Source organism: Jatropha curcas, chromosome 9 (assembly GCF_041381405.1).
Source record: "Jatropha curcas cultivar XTBG-Jc1 chromosome 9, XTBG_Jcur_1.0, whole genome shotgun sequence".
NCBI classification, from domain to species: domain Eukaryota; kingdom Viridiplantae; phylum Streptophyta; class Magnoliopsida; order Malpighiales; family Euphorbiaceae; genus Jatropha; species Jatropha curcas.
Window position 1 is genome coordinate 3,633,075 of NC_143159.1, and position 21,038 is coordinate 3,654,112.

The 21,038-nt window shown below is 34.9% G+C and overlaps 2 protein-coding genes across 6 annotated transcripts; one reads left to right on the top strand and one right to left on the bottom strand.

Moving 5' to 3' along the window:
- Positions 1-82: 82 nt before the first annotated feature.
- On the top strand, positions 83-20,310 carry ECA3 (endoplasmic reticulum-type calcium-transporting ATPase 3). Of its 5 annotated transcripts, none has more exons than XM_037637534.2 (34): positions 85-275; positions 400-450; positions 550-583; positions 1,293-1,310; positions 1,740-1,876; positions 2,967-3,041; positions 3,253-3,298; positions 4,095-4,154; positions 4,257-4,337; positions 5,012-5,097; positions 5,537-5,638; positions 6,190-6,243; positions 6,829-6,930; positions 7,530-7,588; positions 7,994-8,138; positions 8,667-8,774; positions 9,543-9,695; positions 9,827-9,931; positions 11,093-11,289; positions 12,430-12,541; positions 12,961-13,059; positions 13,131-13,276; positions 13,437-13,494; positions 14,117-14,209; positions 14,647-14,718; positions 15,261-15,392; positions 15,797-15,898; positions 16,779-16,860; positions 17,647-17,732; positions 18,526-18,674; positions 18,816-18,921; positions 19,025-19,078; positions 19,609-19,657; positions 19,841-20,310. In XM_037637534.2, exons 1-34 carry the CDS (start codon positions 243-245, stop codon positions 19,906-19,908), a joined length of 3,054 nt encoding a protein of 1,017 aa, XP_037493462.1. In that variant the 5' UTR covers positions 85-242; the 3' UTR covers positions 19,909-20,310. The 5 variants fall into 5 exon arrangements, with proteins under 5 accessions (XP_089582106.1, XP_037493462.1, XP_020533733.1 ...); XM_020678074.3 differs by having other exon boundaries at positions 86-275; positions 16,806-16,860; XM_037637535.2 differs by having other exon boundaries at positions 86-275; positions 14,668-14,718.
- Positions 20,311-20,354: 44 nt separating this feature from the next.
- Positions 20,355-20,937, bottom strand: LOC149493471 (putative serine carboxypeptidase-like 52; the record flags this gene model as incomplete). The annotated part of the gene is given in 3 exon segments (XM_089725983.1): positions 20,355-20,610; positions 20,681-20,726; positions 20,835-20,937. Coding segments are annotated over 3 exon segments (231 nt in total). The 3' UTR covers positions 20,355-20,526.
- Between the last annotated feature and the right edge of the window lie 101 nt (positions 20,938-21,038).

The following is a 21,038-nucleotide window of genomic DNA, read 5'->3' on the forward strand; positions in this document are numbered from 1 at the left end:
AGGTTACGCTCTCTACGCCTCTGAACTAACTCGTAATGACAGGCCAAGGCCCAATTAAGGTCACGTTGCTTGAGTTTAACGACTTTGTAGTCTGTACCTGCTGCATAGGAAAACGCCCGCAATTTGGATCTTACAGTGCCGAGATGGTTTTTGTTTAATGGAGACGAAAATGAAAAACAGCTACTGTTAAAGAGCAATCCTATATCGTACACACACATCCTTCGAATTTCTTCATTTCTGCAATGGAGGACGCCTACGCCAGATCCGTCGCCGAGGTAATTGCCTTCCCTCGCTTTAGTTACTATAAAGAATTCGAACAATTTCGAATGTAAGTGCTAATGTTGATTGAGAAGCTACAAAACGGGATTATTGCCTTCTGTTTTTGTCTTGATTGGCCAGGTTTTGGATTTCTTTGGAGTGGACCCGACAAAAGGTCTTAGTGATTCTCAGGTAATGGATATTGTAGTTTTGTTTGTCAGAAGTTGAGCGTACGAACTGGCTTTAGCTGAGTTGAGTGCTCGAATTTAAGTTACGAGTTGTTGGTTGCAGGTAGCTCTACATGCGAGCGTTCATGGTAAAAACGGTATGTGATTTGTTTTCCATAAACTCTACTGTAATTTACTTGAACTTTGACTCTTTAGATTATTAGACGATCTTTGTTCAAGCCGTAGGTATAATATTGCATTTTTTTTTTTTGCATGTACTTTTGTTTAAGTCATTTAATGAAGTATTGGAATTGTATTAAGTTACCCTATAGATGTTGTCGAGTGATGTTTCTGCTTTGCATGTCCATTATATTGATCCCGCGATACTGAACTTCAGTTCAGCCCTTCTGGGCACCTGAGGTCTTAGATTCCCAATTTAATTGCGGGTAAGTTTGCTGCTTGAGCCTTTTTTATTTTTTTTTTTATTTTTATTTTTTTATAAATTGGGAAGAGAATTAACAAGTCTCACAGCAATGGAGATAACTGATCTCCTAATGTGGTGGCTTCTTTCTGTGATTTCTTTACTTGTTTACCTTACATTTAAATTCTAAGAAGCTTTAGTACGGCAGATTAAGTTTTCTTATGTACTCTACTGCTTCCAATATGAATTCCCTTGGATCTTCATGTGTAATTATGTAAGTATTTAACGCAAAAGTTTGGAAGATTGAGTTCATTTTGTGATTATCCTCATCTTATGGTGAATTGCTTTTATTCCAGCTAATCGATAATTTCCAGTACAGATCCTAACCTTTTTTTTCCCTCATGTCTGTTTATCATTCGGCTGCTTCCTTAACTCATGGTCCGCAGTGCTGCCTGAAGAGAAAAGTGAGTACATGGCATATGCTTGTCATCCCTGACATTTTTGTACTAGAGCAACTTCATTTATATAGACTTCTTCAATGTGTTTATTTTTTTAAATTTAGATATGTTTTGCCCATTTGGCCTTTTCGTTTCTCTGGTTACTGTTTTAGTATTTAAGGGGCAGCTTTTGCATACTTCCCATATAATTTAATCTTTTGACACTAATTAGAGACAGACAGGGGCAACAAAATTTTGTAATTGTCTTGGGAATTTCCAATTTCATGAATTCTTTGGCATACTGTTACTAGTTTAGGATAATTCAAGAATTTAATAGCAGGCTTACAATGCTGCTTCTAATTTTTATTTATTTCTGACCTGTCTGTAATGGTGGCATTTTGTAAGAAATTGAGTATCATTTCTTAAGCCCTATGCATTTTCAATTACTCAATGCAGGGACGCCCTTCTGGAAATTGGTTCTGAAACAGTTCGATGATTTGCTTGTTAAGATATTAATTGCTGCTGCTGTCATTTCTTTCATTTTGGCTTTGGTTAATGGGGAGACTGGATTAACAGCATTTTTGGAGCCATTTGTAAGATTTCACATCATTTTTGCTTGGCTAGTCTGGTTCTTGTTATCATTTTGTGAACTAGCATGAATCTATTTTGCTAAATTCCAAATAAATTTGCTCCTTTAGGTGCTGAAGTTGTATATCTATACCAGACACTTAAAATGCATGGATGCCTTGTTTGGCTTTAAATGAATTTATTTCATATTCAAGGAGCAAAATCTAGTTTAAAAGTAGACTTATCACTTGTCTTGGAGCAAGATGGATGGTATTGAACTTTTTGTTGTCCCATGTCGAGAATCCTTTCACCAAGTAGGTAGGAGCACAACTAAAATTATGTATTTTTCTTTTTTGAACTGTTGTTATGTTAGTATGACCAACTTTTTTAGGTTTAATTTATGGAATGAGGATATCAGCTGTTTGAAAAGATAAAATTTATGAAACTAGTGAGGGAATAAACCAAAAATTGGAATTATGGAGAAGCATTCTTGGGAATAAGGGTTTTAGGTTAACCAAAAGTAAGACAACATACATCCATTACGAGTTTGGCCTCAACATATATCCATTTCCTCGTATTTTGTATTAAGCCTGAAAACTTTAATATGCATATGAGTAAAGGTAGTGGCAATTTCTTGGTCCAGGCATGATATAAGGCAGATTTATTATTCATTTATTGGAGTCATTCTGTTGTAATCTATGTGTGTTGCATATCATGGTTTTTGATGCATTTGGCTGTTTTATGGTTGCTTAATCATTATCTTCCGAAAACAAAATGGTGAACAATTTGTCCAAATGTATCTTGAATGGCCTAGGGCCATTAGCCCATTAAATGAAGGACTTCTCCAATATAAAAATTGGTTTTTCGAGCTTGAAGTTCTCTAAAATCTTATGGATATACTTAATGTGTTAGCAATGCAAAAACACAAGTTGGTGTGATCTAGGATATGCATATTGTTATCTCCAATGGTATCTACTTGTCATATTTCTCTATATGCACGGCATGATAATTCCCACATAGGAGCATCTTTGTTGCTTTGACGTCTAAGTTCACATGCTTGGCATATGCTTAATGATCCTAAGATCTTTTTTACATTGATTACATTGACTTTTACAGGTTATCCTATTGATTTTAGCTGCCAATGCAGCAGTCGGTGTAATAACAGAAACAAATGCTGAAAAGGCTCTTGAAGTAAGTTGTGACTTTAAAATTTTTTTAACTCTGAGGAAGTATACACGTTACCTTTATCCTTTGCTTTTTTTTGGGTGGTAGAAGATAAAGAAATGCTCATATGGAATCATTTCTTATTTTGTGGTTGTTCAGTTATGTTCTGGACTGTTCTGTTCTTAGCCTACACAGCATTTTTTGTTTTAATAATTGTTTTTGCCCCTCTTGCTTGTAGGAGCTACGTGCCTACCAAGCTGATATTGCAACTGTGCTTCGAAATGGTAAAGCCAAAATATAAATTCAGATGATTGAGAACTTGTGAAAGCTGATTGTGTTACTATATTTTTTTCCCTTAATGCATTGAATTAAGCTTTTCAGCTTTAGTGCTGTTTTTCTATTCGTAGACTGGATTATAAACTTTGGATAATGACATATTCTATCAGCTGTTTTAGGGTGGGATGTGATTTTTCTTGGATGTAGATTCGAGTTTTCTTGTAGAAAAGAGAGAATAACTGTGGTCGTATCAATTTGTGTCCATTATGTTCCTGTATCTTTATTTACATGCTTTGTGATGATCTATTCCCTTATTTTTCTGATTTATTTTGTCTTGAAGATGAAAGAAACATCTTCCTCTTGTTTGTTTCTAGGGAAGTTTCTTTCAGGCTTAGCTGTTAAGTTTTTGGCTTCTTTTGCTTTTGACTTTGTTGGCTGCCCTCTTCACCCAAATTGCAGAGCACTCATGGAATTTTGTTTTCCAGTGTATTTTACTTAAATGACTGAATGCAATTTTTTTTTAGGACATGCCAATCACAGTATATCCTTGTTCTTGCATTATCCATTGGCCTAAAGTAGATAGTCGTACTGGAAAGCAGAGGGAGAGAGAAATAAGAAACTAGCTAGACTTCTATATTCAACAATTATCTGAGTTTATGCTTGATTTATGTAATTGTCATTTGTTATTGAAAAATCCAAAATATTGTGCAATGCATTTAGTTAGTAATTCACAGATAATATAATAAATTGATATAAGCGTTAATTATTTTGTTGCTCTTATATCATGTGAAACTTTTATTACAGGTTGCTTTTCCATACTTCCAGCAACAGAGCTTGTTCCAGGTGATATTGTGGAAGTTAATGGTAAGCCAATCATGTATCCTGAATGTTCAGAGTAGGTTAACTACTACCATAAAGCATCATTGCCTCAGAGGAGTTGACTTAAGATTTTGTGTTCTAAAATAGTGGGAAGCAAGGTTCCGGCTGACATGAGAATGATTGAAAAGCTGAGCGATCAGTTACGTGTCGATCAAGCAATCCTTACTGGTAGATCTGCTACTTATCTTTGATACTCTTATGGGGTCTATCTGTCCACTCATGTCTGGACTGAGTCATATCTTATACTCTTCCGAAGGCTATTCTTCTTACTAGTCCTCACATCTGACACTTTCACCACTCTAGGCCTATACATCTCCTGCTCATGTAATGGCTTAGTCTGGTTGTGTGCTTTATGCTCATACAGTGACATTTTTATGTGGACCTTACACCCTTCTGGTCACTTTGCAGTTGATCGAGCCATCCACTATAGTATTCACTATCATTCAGATTTCCTAGACTCCCTTAGCCATTCATGTCTGGACTGTGTGTACACCTCACGAGATTTGGCCAAACACTCCCATGGCCGCACTTATAAAGATTGGACCAAAAACTCCCATTGCAACCCGTATATGTCTGTCAACAGTCTCTACAATCACTTGCCACTAAGTGGTTCATATAACCTACACTCTCATCTCATGATCCTATATACTTTTAACTCATGGGAACTCGTCTGATAGAGACATATAGCAATTGCTGCTTCCTCTATGTTTATCTGTGATTATTTACATATGCAGTTGGTGTTGTCGCTAATATTCTGTGGATGTAGGTGTTTTCGGTTCTCTTTGATGAAGCATATGCATAACTTGATCTGACTAAATGATTCTGTCTGATGACGATGATAGGTGAGAGCTGTTCCGTGGACAAAGAACTACAGTCAACCACAACAATAAATGCTGTATACCAGGACAAGACAAATATTCTTTTTTCGGTAATTATTTTATATTTTGGTGCAGTTCTGAAGAGCATCAAACATAATGAATCTAATCATTTGCTTTCCAAGACTTGTTTTTGGATGTCATCTAGCCTGTTGTATCATACAACATATACGAGGGATGAGATGAGTTAAGGTAGTTCAATGAAGTCTAGCTAGATGTAAGATACGTAGTTATAAAAGAAATTGGACTGCTAGCTTCTATTTTTCTTTTACTAAGTAGAGAGACAAAGAATTGAAAGTTCAGAGTCTATCTAGTTGAGTGGTGGGATCATTTGAATGCACTCATCTTTAATGGAAAGGAAATGTACTGTAAATATATATAGTCTTTGATGTTTTAGTAAATTAGTCTCTTACAGATAAGTCAAAATTTAGGGACTATGCTATTTCATGGCATGTTGGGACAAATGAGTTTTCCTTGTATTTGGGCTTCCAGGGTACCATAGTGGTTGCTGGTCGAGCAAGAGCTGTTGTTGTTGGAGTTGGTGCCAATACTGCCATGGGCAGCATACGTGATTCGATGCTGCAAACTGACGATGTAAGGATTGTAAATTTTTAAGTTTGGTCACTACATATGAGCATTTTTCCTTTTTGTGTATGTGTAATCTGTAAATTATATCATTTAGCTTTATCTTTATTCATCCTCCTTCTTATATAATCATTCCCTGCGAAACTTGCTTCGAAATTCTTACAATTTGTTCCAATATTATTCAATGGAGCCATAAAACTTCCTTCGAAATTCTTGCAATTTGTTTCCAATATTATTCAATGGGGCCATTTATTGGACAATGTCGATGAATTATCACTTTACAAGATAGTTTTGGGTATTACTATTGGGCTGTTGAGCCCTAGGTGCTATTTAAGGCAGAGGTGTTTACTCCTGAATTAGTTTCTTGACTCTATAAATTGTCTTCTAATATTGGTCATAAATGTTTGCATAAACGATCTGCAGCTATTTCTCTTTCTAACTATTAGCATCTGCAGTTTTAATTCTTGCATTCAAAAGATAGATCTTACCTGAATTAGTTTCCTGTATGAGCAGCGTTTGTGCATGCTAAATTAAATGTTTATTTATACTTGTTTTTGCAGGAAGCAACCCCATTGAAGAAGAAACTGGATGAATTTGGTACTTTTTTGGCAAAGGTTATTGCAAATCATCTATACTCCTGCTTTATGAGTGTTGCATGTGCTGTGATAAGCCTTTGTACATTACACATGCTGAGTTTGTGAAGTTCGTGAATTTGCCGGACTTCCATGAATCATTATAGATACTAACGTCCATTAAGCAAATCATTACTATAGATTGTTGGTGTGCATTTGATGGACTTTAAGTGGTCTGTGAAATTGAGTTCTAGGACTGGATAAAATATGCATTAAACTTATTCCACACCGGTGCCATAAGTTTGGATAAATTGATCTTCTAACAGAATGATTGGCTCGTAAGCTTGTAATAGTTTGAGATTATAAATAATTATGCAAAAGTTTGCTTTTTTTATTTTGAATTTGGACAAAGTTTATTAATTACTGCTTGCTGTGTAGATAGGTTTTCTGATGTTTTCATGCCAAATCACAAATTTTGGTTAATATGCTGTTTTGTATTATTCGATTGTCATTAACCCTGCACTGTTGAACATATCAGGAGCTTTTTCATCCTTCACTAATCTCGTTGCATCTCTTAATTATTACCTAATATGGAATTGTGACTTTTTGTGTTTGGTGTAAATTCAGGTTATAGCAGGAATTTGTGTGTTAGTCTGGATTGTAAACATCGGTCATTTCCGTGACCCTTCCCACGGTGGGTTCTTGCAGGGCGCTATCCACTATTTCAAGGTATTATTACAGATGAGGTCCTTTCTACTCCTTTGTTTCAGAATACAAGTTGATAGTGGCTTTCAAATTCATTTTCACTTTGATAGGTTCCATTTTCCCTAGAAAAGTCCTTGTTATCTGATAGACAGCTTATCTACCTTGGCTCTTGTGTATGTTATTCATCTGCAATGGTTATGCAATTATCAAAGACATGATGATACCCATTAGGATGCAGTGGTACTTTTTTGTTAGCTTAATATAAGTACAAAACTGCATGATCACTTTTTTTAAACTGTTGGACTTTGCCACTTGTGCATTAAAGTATAGGATTCATGTCTTTTTTTTTTTTTTTTTTTTTTTTTTTTTTTTAAGATTATATAGTTGTTAGAACCGTGGCTGAAAAATGCTAAGTTGTCGTTGTTCCATGTTCTGATATCTCCATTATTGCATTCAATTATCATACCATTGAGCCAGTTATAAGTCTCATCTTTCCTCAGCCACCCTCTCCCCACTCAAAACTTCTATATTTACTTGTGCATGTTTGTTCTTCCTCTCATTGTTGTTTTTGTTTTATTCTTATCATCATTATAATTTTGGATTACTTTGTCATGCCTACCTAGATTGCAGTTGCTCTTGCAGTTGCAGCAATTCCTGAAGGGCTTCCAGCAGTTGTTACAACGTGAGTGCTCTAATTTTTTCTTCAAATTCTAGATGTTATATAGTTTTTTTGTCGAGCACATTGACATGGGCATTGTACCTAATATTTATGAGGTTCACCATACAGCTTCTTTAGGACCTGAATAAGTTGAGCAATTGAGTTGGAACTTCAAATATGTGGCATATGGGTCAATAATAAAGAAGTGGGCTTTCCAGTTTACATGTTACTTTGATGATTTATTGAGTAGCTTAATGTGCTCACATGAATTTGAAAATGCCCACCAGATATTGAAGTATGAAAATAAATTCCCTTTTTATATTTCTATTAAATTTGTGGCCACTTTCACTAGGTTTCTCTCCTCATCCTCCTTGTCAACTTGCAATCTTTGTTCACACATTTCTGCTTCTTGTAACTTTCTTAATCTAGGTGTTTGGCTCTTGGGACAAAGCGCATGGCTCGGTTGAATGCCATTGTGCGTTCTTTGCCATCAGTAGAGACTTTAGGCTGCACAACAGTGATTTGCAGTGACAAGACTGGAACATTGACAACTAATATGATGTCTGTCTCAAAGGTGATCTCACCTCAGAATCTGTTGATATGTTATGATAAATTGTGAGTTTTGGTCATATACCTTCATTGTTTATTTTTTCACCATTTGCAATGACCATATCAATTTATTTAGTTAATTGACACAATCGTTTATTGGATTGATGTTGATTATTAAGCAAGTCAGAGGTGTGTATTTAGCCTTTAACTTCTTTTATTTGCACTATTTTGACAACAAATTTCAAACTTCTTTGCCAGTCATATGGTGCATGCATGATATTCTCTTTTGGTTGTTATTCTTCTTGTAGAGTTTCGTTCATCCTTTTTAATATGTAAAATTGAAAACGAAGGATAAAGAGAATTTTATTGTATCTGATAATGAAAGAGGACAATGTTGTAGTGCTACTTCCTGTTGCACATCTTACCTGACAGCTACATTTCTGGTGGATATGCATTAGATACAATCAGTAACACAGTATTTGTTGCTCGTCTCGACATTGTTTGTTATTTTTTGTTCTCATTTGATATAATTTTCCTGCTACTGTCTTCCCAGATATGTGTCCTTCACTCTGTTCACCATCATCCCTTGATAGCTGAATACAATGTCAGTGGGACAACCTATGCCCCAGAAGGCATGATTTCTGACAGCAGTGGGATACAGGTATTTGATTTGTTACATTATGGAGATTAACTCAATAACTTATTTAGGCTTGTGGGTGAATTGTCTAGTTTAGTTTGTGGGGCTTATGAATGGCTCAATCATTTGACCTTTAGCTCATTTAAAGTCTCTAATCTTCCTTTAAAAATTGGACTATGACAAAATACACAGCTTCTTTTTATTACAGAAAACGTCCATTGGTGATGACAAGAGACTATAACTTTGAGAAAAGTATAGTTTTGTTTGTATAGTTTCCCTATCAGAGAATTTCATCATAACATGTGGAAGAGACTAGTATCTAGTATATGTCAATAAGATCTTCTAGAATTCATTTTTCAGCAAAAATATGATTGAATTTGGATTTAATGGATGGATGTTCCAGACTAAGGAAAGAATTTGCATTTAGATGCTTGAAGTTCAGTAAATTGATGCTCTTCCTCCGTTCTTCCTTTTCTTTGATTTCATGTTACAATCACCACATATGGTATTACTACTAGCAACAATTATTAGTGCTACCATTTATCAACTTGATCGGTATGCAGCCTTACTTCAAAAAAAGAAAAAGGAAAAAAATCGCAGCCTCAGTCCACCTTATTACCACTTTGGAAACTAAAATGTAGTGGTCGTCTTGTACCATATATAAATAAAAATTACTTTTTGAAAGCTTATTTGTTTTGCTATATATTTTTTGAATGATGAGAAGTTATAGGCTACTGTTCCTTCAGGACTCCTGCTAACATCATACCCATGATAATTATTCTTTTTATGCAGCTTGACATTCCGGCTCAGTTGCCTTGTCTTCTTCACATGGCAATGTGTTCATCCCTTTGCAATGAGTCTATCTTACAGTATAATCCAGATAAAGGAAGCTATGAAAAGATTGGGGAGTCAACTGAAGTGGCATTACGTGTTCTGGCAGAGAAGGTTGGTTTGTGTGACTTGGGCTTCAAAAGACCATATTCTTTATCCTCTCCATACTCTCTCTTTAGTTTATCGATAATTCTTTTGGTGAAATTGTACAATCTATTGTGTAAATCTGCTATCCTTCTTTCCAGGTCGGCCTCCCTGGTTTTGACTCTATGCCTTCTGCACTGCATATGCTGAGTAAGCATGAGCGTGCCTCTTACTGCAACCACTATTGGGAAAACCAATTCAAAAAGGTTTGCTTTAAGAAATTTGATTGTATATAGATTCTCTTCTTATTTTTAGTTGTACTTATGGCTGAGCGATGTGGTATATATTTCTCCTCATAGGTTAGTCTTTGTCCTAATTGTGACCTAAGCCTTTTTTGGAGAGGAAGTCCTAGTTGTGACCCAGCTCATATTGGTGAGAGAGAGACACATATCCATAACCAATATTGTTCCTTGGCCATTTTTGTGATTTTAGTAGTAGGGAAGGTCATATAGCAATTTTATGTTGCATCTTTCTAGATAAAGTTGTAGCCTCCACATGCATATTTGGTCTTTAGTTGTATTATACTCACTCCGTTCCACTTTAATAGCAACATATGGGCATTTTGCTTTGTTCCACTTTAAGTGCTCATTTAAGATTTTGAGAGTATATTAATAATTTTTTTTTCCAATTTTTCCCATATTTATTAGGTTTAATTTATTTTTATATTTACATTTATTTCTTTTTTATCATTACTTTAATTGTAGTTAAAATTAAAATTTTGATTGCACACATAACTAGAAGTTTTCTTTAAGGCATGAAAAAATGAAATGAAAGAACTACTCTAATGGTGGTGCTTTAATATGAGATAAAATTAGCATTGGTTTTGTAGTAAATTTAAATGAGGAGTTTTTAATTTTAACAAGGGGAATTTAGGCATTCTACTTTGTATTTTTAGAAAATCAATATGTTCCAATTATTTTCTTAATTCTTGTAAAAAGATGAAATGTTGCTATTAAAGTGGAAAAGGGAGTAAGATTTGTGGTGTGAGAACCATGGCTTTTGCATTGCCACCATTAGGTAGTATAATTTTCAATTCTAAGATTTTCTACATGTTTTCAACCTGGTCATCTATTGGTGATCTATTGTGAACCTGCTGTGTGAGCCTAACATTTCACATTTTTTTCCTCTGTCCTTTTCTTCTACTCCTTTTGCTTTTGTAAACAAAAATTGTTTCGTAGTCAATTGTTTCTCTTGATTTATATTTTTGTATTTTGTTTCTTCAATATTTTTCTTAAGTGCTATACAACCACTGATTGCAGAAAATTTTTATGGTTTGTTTTAAGAAATTGTGTAAATAGGGAAGCAATCTGATAAGATATATATACCTTGAAAATTTTATTTAGACCTAAAATTTTGATGCTTTACAGGTTTCTGTTTTGGAATTCTCTCGTGATCGGAAAATGATGAGTGTCTTATGTAGTCGAAAGCAGACTGAGATTATGTTTTCAAAAGGTGCTCCAGAAAGTATTCTCTCTAGATGCTCTAATATTCTTTGCAATTATGATGGTTCTACTATTCCACTGTCTGCTGCTATTCGAGAACAAATAGAATCGAGGTTCCACAGGTTAGAATTGAACTGAGAATTTAATGCCTCTTCATGATAAAGTAGTAGAAATTATTCTTTCTACTTTTTCTTTCTTTATGAAGATATTCTTTTGGGGTGTGGTGAATTATTGTTACAGAAGAGATCTGCTTCACTTCAGAAGACTCAATTTGTGATGTGCATCCTTTTTTCTTTTCATTATGTGTTAATTTTTGAATTGGACAAAATAGGCAATTGTTAGTTGTTAGCTGAGGGAGCCAGGGGTACCTTAAGAGCTGCCAAGCAGCGGTTTAATATCAGATGATATGTGGCGTTTTAGTAACAGATAATATGTCAAGTATCACCCATCTTGTGATGGTCTCTTGGTGCTCATTACATTATATACTGTTTCCCTATGGATGATTTGCAATCACCTGGAAACATCAAATAACAGTTGCAGAACGGCTATTTTGCAGTTTTGCACTGTTTTCGTTATTTTTGTTACACAGAAGTACTAGAAAGACTTTTTTGTCATTTACAACTCTCATAAGGCACAATTTTTTCATAATTTAGAGTCTGAACTTGTTTCTTTTATTCAATAATGCAACAACAGGTGTTCCTTGAAAGCTACATTTTGATGTCATTTAGAACCCATGAACAAGTAGCCTTTTTAAAGAAAAAAAAAAAAGGAAAAATTCCTTAATAGCTGACATCAAAACATAAACGAGGAGACATTACGTTCTTGTTTATTACTAATTTAATCTCTTGTACATTATATTAAGTCTTTCTTTCTTATTTTGGGGGGTGGGTGTGGGGGATGTTTTGTTGAATTAAGTTGGAACCTCGTCCTAGCAATGCAGATTCTTTACCCATCTCATTTCTATTGCAGCATGTTGGTCAATTACATCTACAACATAGATTGCAACAAACATTGAGTTCTCCTATGAGTATGCAATTAAATCCACAGGATACTTATTATTTTTGATGATTGAAATATCACTAAAAGGCACCAGGGAGCAACTCACACACAAAAAATTGGAAATAGATTGTTTAATGCAAACATTTCTAAGCTTAATGCCTACATCATCTTATTTAATGTTCTATCCATTCCACAAATTTCTGGCTGTCCTAGGTATTAAATACCATACCTTTCATTGTATTAACATCCATTTTTACTGTCAGTTTTGCAGGAAAAGAAACATTAAGATGTCTGGCTTTAGCTATGAAACAGATGCCCATGGGCCAACAAAGTCTCTCCATTGATGATGAGAATGACCTTACATTTATTGGGTTGGTATGCTTTCTTTTCAAAATGGATGCTTTAATCCAGCAGTGGCTATATCAAATACTATGCATATATTGATCTCAAAGTCCATCCTAGTTGCAGTTTGTTTTCTTTTGAACTGCCTTGTATGTGGACATTTATATATGTGTATGCCAATATGTCACTGCACCTATGTGTATGCATGCATTTCTGTACCTTACCATCTGTATTTGGATCAGAAAGCATTTTCCTGAAGCTTTTCATTGCAGACTTGGATTTTCCTATTCAATTCTGGATTGACTCATGTGGGCTTGATTATTTCTAATTGTTTTATTTTTTGAATTTGCGGTTTGTGCAAAATTCCCACTATATCTTTTGGCAACTGCTATGAGGTCAACAATTTTTATTCTTTCCCTGATTTTTATTTTGCTGCTTTACTTTAAACCAAGGTTGGAATGCTTGATCCACCAAGAGAGGAAGTGAGAAATGCTATGCTATCATGCATGACCGCTGGTATACGTGTCATAGTTGTTACTGGGGATAACAAGGTAACTCTATTTGGTGTGAGTTATGTCTTAACCATCTTATAGTTGTCTTCTAATATGAGATACTGCTTCAGTCAACAGCTGAATCACTTTGTCGTAAGATTGGTGCTTTTGATCACTTGGAAGATTTTGAGGGGCGCTCATATACGGCCTCTGAGTTTGAAGAACTTCCTGCATTGCAACAAACCATGGCTTTGCAACGTATGGCACTGTTTACCAGGTAGGATGTATGCCATATATTCTCTTTAGTTTCTCCAGTTTCATCACTGCATGAGTATTAATGTATTTTACCATGTTCCTTACCCAAATTCTAGTTGTTATTTTGCTTTAGTTCAGAAAAATTCATTTATTTACGTCTATATTTTTTGCTACTTAATTAGGGTTGAGCCAGCTCATAAAAGGATGCTAGTGGAGGCCTTACAGCATCAAAATGAAGTGGTATTCCTTGCGATTTTGTCATCAGAATGTTCACTTTCATGAATGCTAAGCAAAAAAACACACACACGCGCGGACTCTATGCATGTCAATTAATTATTTTGAACATACATTATGATTAGTAATAGTCCCTTTTCCTCTCTTATGTACTTCGAAGTGGAAGATAGTAAGTTTGGATTTGAAGTAAAAACAATAATTAATATTTTAGGATCCAACAAATTAACAAAATTCTTTTCAAGTAATTTGATTGGTTAACCTAACGAGTGAAGTCTACATGAAAAAGGATGTGCAAAAGATAATATGATGTATTCAAATTGTACCATTAACGGTTTTCAAGAAATTTTATGAAGTACCTTTTTTTTGTTTTGTCTGACGAACTTTTTATCTTGGTCCACACTTTATTCAAGCATAGATAGTTGTTGAATTTGAATGTATATTTTAGACTTTATGCATGTACATGCATAAATATTTCTCTTTATTCATCTACACATGATTGCATATTTTTTTTTTATCAATAGAGAGTCTTATCTTTGTCCTCTTGTTACTTTGTTTCTGTTGTTTTGTATGAACTGTATTGTTATCTATCAGCATATTGGGCAGTACACTTATTATATGAAATCATTAGGTGGCAATGACTGGTGATGGTGTTAACGATGCACCGGCTTTAAAGAAAGCAGATATAGGAGTTGCCATGGGGTCTGGAACAGCAGTTGCAAAGGTATTTATCAGTAGCTCCCTTCTCAAGAGCAGCATGCCTCAGGTTTTCCTTGTGCAGGATAGTATATTTAGATAGGTAGTTTGTCTTTAACTGTGTGGTGCTAACTGACTATTAGAGCATAGTTGACTGTAGTTGTTGCTTGTTTCTGTGTCACTGTGCTTCATTCCAATTTGCATGCTTCTAATTTTTTTTCCAGTTCTAATACAATACGGCCCTAATGCCGAAAAAAGTGCTGTACTATATAGCAACTTCGTGTTTGTAACTGGTACCTATATTTGCCTAGCAAAGTCTTATCATCTCCGTGAACAATGCTGAAGAAGGCATATTATCCTCTCCCAGCTTACTGTCAATTTTACTTGCTGGTTATTTGTTTCATTTTATTGCACAGTGCTCTGAAATATAATTAATGATGTATACTCCTTTTTTATGTTCTGAAGATTGAATCCTTACAATTTCAGAGTGCTTCAGATATGGTCTTAGCTGATGATAATTTTGCTTCAATTGTTGAGGTACAGTTGTCTCTCCACTACATTAGTTCCACTTCATCTAGATATATGTATGTTCTATTTTTTATTTCTTATTGTTTCTTGGAAGAGTCATGATATTTATTCTCACTTGTACAAGGAGAGATTGGCTTACACCTGGTGTAAGAACGTTAAGAGTTAAACTCATGTTTCTTTTTCAGTAAACAATTTGGCCAACCAGCCATTTGATTGAAATCCTACGAACTGAGATCTAGAATGTCAATTTTTCCTTATCAGTATGAAATATGCACTCTTTCTATATACATTGGCACCATTTTCTTTTATAATCTCTGAATGATGAAGTTCAATTTGATGAGCCAACTTGATGGAATACTTATTATGTCATATTAACTTGGGCGTTGATCTGCATGGGCACATGTGATTACATTTATCAAATGGTTAATTAAGTAAATTCTGGATTATAGAAAAAGTTAAAGGTGATGGGCAAGTTGTTAGCTTTAGAGCAGTAAGCACTGGATCCCCTTTCTATGTAAGCTTAACCTCTTCAAAAGTTGTATTCTATGCAGGCTGTTGCAGAGGGAAGGGCTATATATAATAACACAAAGCAATTTATCAGATACATGATCTCTTCAAATATTGGTGAAGTTGTTTGTATTTTTGTAGCAGCAGTGCTTGGAATACCAGATACACTGGCTCCTGTGAGTTCCGTTTAATCTGAAGAACTAGATCCTTCATTACTTAACTACATACACATGAAGGAAAGTCCCATAAAATAACTGCATATGCATTGTCAAAAGAACAAAAAACTGCATATGGATGCGGGAAAGACATTTGCTTGTCTTTATTGTTGTCAGTGCATATGAAAGTAGTCAATGTGCAAAATGACATTTCTGTAGAAGATCTATGTATCATTTGATTGCATTGCATAATATCTTCATTGCTGTCTTCCTGGTGATTATGTTGGGGAAATGACTTGGATTGAGGCAAGAAGGCTTGGAAGTCCTTTCCAAACAGTGATCCTTCTGCAATTTACTTGTATTCAATTCTTGTAGCATCAGTGAAGAATTAGAGGCAAGATCTCACATTTTTTAGCTACATGCAGGTCCAATTGCTCTGGGTCAATTTAGTGACCGATGGATTGCCTGCCACTGCTATTGGTTTTAACAAACAAGACTCTGATGTGATGAAGGCCAAACCTCGCAAGGTACTGCTTTAATAATTTTGGACCGTATTAAATGCATTCAGCAATTAGTCTTTTGTATAGGAGGATAGCGCTAAGATAGTCATATCCTAAAAGGTTAGAAGTGGTAGATTGTTAAGAATGATGAAATATGCAGGTTCAATTTTTGGTAGGTTTGATGGGGTATCAAGTTGCCTTGTTAAAACATATCTAGATTTCTCTCTCTCTCTCTCTCTCTCTCTCTCTTGGTGAAAACCTCACCTGAGTACTCATTCTGTTGAGACACAGTTCAGTACTTGTTCTATTACACTTTCCTTTCTTGGGTCAATTTTAAAACAAAAAGGTCCCCTCTCAACACTTATGCTCTAATATACTTGAATGCCAAAGAATGCAAACATTGACCTCTAGAAACTGCAGCGCTGGTATCTGGTGCAACTTGAGCCCTATTATTCAGCAGGAAAGAGTATACTGCTCTTTTAGGTCCTGATAAAGAAGGTTCCTCCTGTTCCCCCTTGCTCATCCCTCAAAACAACTTCCTCAACTTTTTGGAAGATTCTGGCTATTGATGTTCTTAAAGGACATGGTTATTACAACTAGTAATGGATGCAAAGTCTGTAAATTGTCTTCTATTGCAGTTCTGGATTGTGTAGGGCTCTTTTTTGCTGGATCTAAGTCTCGAGTTTTTCTCTATTGGCCTGCTGTAATGAAATTTATTTACCTTAAATATTTTTTAGGAGTTAGAATAGCCTCTGATTGCATTTTCGTCTCTGAGATTACACATCCTCTGATATTTTTACCTGCCGAGTAACAGATTCTATTTTCTTAGCTCTTTAATTTGAATTTGGATTTTAAACTCTTTTACTATAAATGAACGGAAAAGTTTGATATTGTGTTCTATTGTCAGTTACTTCTTTTTCAATTTGATGAACAGGTGACTGAAGCAGTTGTTAGTGGGTGGTTGTTTTTTCGTTATTTGGTAATTGGAGGTAATAATGTGTTGCTCATTGATTGCTGTTATGCTGAACTTTTCTGCCTTTTTTTTTTAAAAAAAAAAAAAAAAATTTGTTTGATAGATGATTTCATGGATTACTTCCATATTGTCATATCATGTTGCATATGATATGTGATGAAGATGATTTGTAAGATGTAATTCGACATCCCTGTACTTTATAGTTTTAATCCTGTAATCTTTAAGCTGCATGGGATGATAGTCATCTTGACTGGCTACTTCCTACCAATATGTTTGATTGTCCTTTCTTTCCTGTTATCACATTCTCTGTGATTTGCTTGGTCTTGTTTGAGCAAGTCAAAAGGTTAACTTTATTAGCTGCGTGATATGCTCCTTTTCTCCTTCCCCATTTTCTCTTTTTAAGAAAAGCATCAACCTTCTATGTTATGATCAATCTCAGATTATCTGTTTGCATTTTATTTTGTTTTAAATCCTATTGATGGTCACTAGATGACGACCACCTACTTTTTTCCATCGAGTATTATCATCACAGAAAAATTTCTGATATACACAATATTTGCATGTAAAGAGTGAGGTATGAATGATGATGGTTCAACAATCAACAAATAAATGCAGTTTGTTTTAGGATACTTGGGATATTTTGATTAACTGGCTGTTAATGATATAATTTAACATTATATGTTCTAGAAATTATCATTCATCTAAACTGTTATGTTTGTGATTTGAAATCTGCAATCAATTTCTGCTGCTTGATATTGTCCTAATCCCTGAGGTATACGATAAAGTCTCTTCTTTGATGCAGCTTATGTTGGTGTTGCCACAGTTGCGGGGTTTGTGTGGTGGTTTATATACTCTGACAGTGGTCCCAAACTACCATATAGTGAATTGGTGAGATTTAATTTGAAGTAGTAGTTAGTGGTTTTTTTTTTTTGAAAAAGTTGGTCTTCTGGTTATGATTTCAATCATGATCTGACTTCCAAGTTTTTTTGCAAGCCATATCTAATTAAAGTAAATTTTCAGTTTTTCATCTAGGTAATTTCCATAATTTATGTTATGAATTGCTCGCCTTGGTTTTAGTTTTTTACGAGTTACTCTCTCTCCAGCTGTCTTCATTTGGAGTCAGACATCTACTTGCAGTATATATTTCTCTACATTGGCATAACCCAGGTCCTATTCATGACTCTAGCCTGTACTGGGGAGGATCTATTTGCAACTAATATTCTTCCTTTAGGCATTCTAGCCGGAGGAAATGAGCAATTTTATAGTTTGGTGGAATGGTTTCGTAGTTTTCATTATGAGGATGTAACCTCTGCATGCATTTTAGATGTTGGCTGAATATACTGTTTTTGAGTGTGAGTACTAGGAACTTGGTTTGTGTTATTTGTTGAAGTTAGGCTGATTAGCATCAGCAATTCATCCTCCAAATTTATCGTTGTGGACCTGATGGTAAACTGGAACTTGGTTTTAATTTGTTTTGTGTTTATAATTATTATCAGAGGCCATTTCTCTCGCCTGTAAGTTATTGTTTGAGTTCCTAAATTACCAGCTCCATATCTGATGATAGAGATTCTTGGTTTTTAATTGGTGTATGTGAAGTGGTTAGGACAATTACGCATTTCTTTTAGGGTGATACATTTCAACAGAACCACATTCAGAATCTCTAATCCTTCATTTATCGCAGATGAATTTTGATTCTTGCTCAACAAGGGAGACAACTTACCCATGCAGTATATTTGATGATAGGCATCCATCAACAGTCTCCATGACTGTGCTTGTTGTTGTTGAGATGTTTAATGCTTTGAACAATCTCAGTGAAAATCAATCACTTCTGTGAGTACTCTTTTTGATGAGAATTCTCACATTTTATTATTAGCTTTTGATTCTGCCTCAGATATTGGAAATCTTGTTCTTACTTTCTATGAATTCAGTCTACTTTTTCTGACTTTAACCTGATTCCTTTCCTTTTCTCAGTGTTATCCCTCCCTGGAGTAATTTATGGCTTGTTGCTTCCATCATACTGACTATGATCTTTCACATACTGATTTTGTATGTACGACCATTATCTGTTCTTTTCTCAGTAAGTTGTTCTCATTTTCTTCCATCCAATGGTTTTTGTTGCTAATTAGTTTCACCCACTGCCATGAGTAATTTGCTGAATGATGAAATATAATGTGTTGCAGGTAACGCCGTTGTCTTGGGCTGAGTGGACTGCTGTTCTATATCTTTCATTCCCTGTATGAAATGAAGCTTCACCTTTCAGTTTACTATTTTCAACTGATTTGGAGATTTCTCTGTCAACCCTTATACTATTATTCGGTTATTTCATTTTTTCATTTATTTTTCCAAGATGGTGAATTTATTGGAAGATGTTTACCTTATTCTGCTGCATGGAAACCCTTAATTCTGCATCTCACGAAACTGGCATCACTTATGTGCCATTTATTTTGTTCATGCTATTTCTGATTTTTTCTTTTATTGGTCAAGACACACAGAAGAGTTGGGGGAGAAACGGGGATTATGCAAGAATGGGGGTCTTGTGCATCACGTATGACTTATTTGATTAGTTATTTTTGGATATCTAGCAAGGAGGACTCTGATCATGCTTTGCCCATTTTGAATGTTTGGCTAGTGCTCTATATCCTGATTATAGCTTTTTTTTCCTTCTTTTTATTTGGGCATATGTACTTCACAAACAATGCAGCCTTGTATAAATTTGTAATATGTTTCCCTTTAAGCAGCTTCTTATATTCTGTATTTGTTGTAGGTTATAATTATTGATGAAATCCTGAAGTTCTTCTCAAGAAATTCCAATGGTAATGTTCATTCTTTCTTATTATATGAGTTAATATCTAAAATTCTGAACTTTGCTTCAGAACTGTTCGTAGTTGACCTTTATGCCAACCTTTGTATATACATAAATATTTGCTAACTGGTTAACTCTGCAACGTACAACGGTTTATCTACTAACAAATTAATGCCAATTTTCTTGTTCCCAGGTGTAAGGTTTAGATTCAGATTCAGAAGGCATGATTTACTTCCTAAGAGGGAATTGCGCGACAAGTAGGAAGCAAGCCTTTGTGATTGAATTTTGAACTGAGTCACACTGAAGACACCTTAATTATAATAATGATACGTCAATTGATACCAATCATTCGGCTGCGGGGTCTCTCTTTGCGTTTATTTCTGCAAAGATAAAAGTTAATTGGGAAGGTACTCTGCCCATATTCTGATTACTTTCAACAGCCAACCTCATCACAGGTGCACTGTCGTGCTACGCGAAGGAGCTGAAGATGCCTGGTTTAGCAGGAGCTTTTACACGCCATTTGTTTGTTTTACGTCAAATTGGAAAGTAAACATCATTAGTCATTTTTCTGTTTTATAAAATTCAAAAAGGTTGGTTGTATAATTTTTGTTAAATATTTATTGATTTTGTCAATCGATTTGATCTTTTTTCTTTTTCTCTGTAGATTCTGTTGTCGATTCCCTTGAAAGATAATATGAGGCACATCATCACTTGCATTTTTCACATCATTTTAAGAGCAGAAATGTTTACATTGGATATTATTTGAAAAAGAGCCATTCACTTGTTGCCTCTAAATGACACAATTATTTAGATACTTAAGTAAAATAAGGATCCATTCCAGGCGATGAGTATTTTCCTTGGGCTTTGGAGTGAAGATAGTTACAAAGGTTCATGACTCTTCCACCTTTTAAACATTGCAAAGCATACTTCAGGTTTGTATGTTGGAGCTGTGTGACCTCCTCCCTACAAAATAACAGAATAATCATGAAAAAAGAAAACAAATCTCTAAATTAACAGTAAAGAGATTGTTTACCTTAACCGTTGCAAATGTCATCTGATTAGAGTAAGTCCTCGTATACCTATTAGTGAACAAGAACAAGTTCACATTTACGTGATTAACTCAATTATAATGAGCAATATTGGACAAGAAAAATCAGAAAAAAACAAGATTCATGTTCAGGGCTTACCCTGCAATTTGGCCACGAACAAGCCATGGCCGCCAATCATCAACAATTGAATAGTTCAGTGATCTTATCCATGCTTGAGTTCCCAAGAATGGAACTACCATGTCTTGGTCGCCACTGTTTCAAATCCATATATATGATTCCATTCTCCCACAAAAAGGAAAAAGGAGAAAAAAAAATGCTGTAATTAAGGTTTTAAAAATAAAT

Excerpts from the sequence above, each read along its gene's own strand:
- ECA3 (XM_037637534.2), top strand. The coding sequence starts at position 243 with ATGGAGGACGCCTACGCCAGATCCGTCGCCGAG. Across the intron at positions 3,299-4,094 it reads TGCAACTGTGCTTCGAAATG|GTTGCTTTTCCATACTTCCA; the intron begins GTAAAGCCAAAA and ends CTTTTATTACAG. Across the intron at positions 14,210-14,646 it reads CTGGAACAGCAGTTGCAAAG|ATTGAATCCTTACAATTTCA; the intron begins GTATTTATCAGT and ends TATGTTCTGAAG.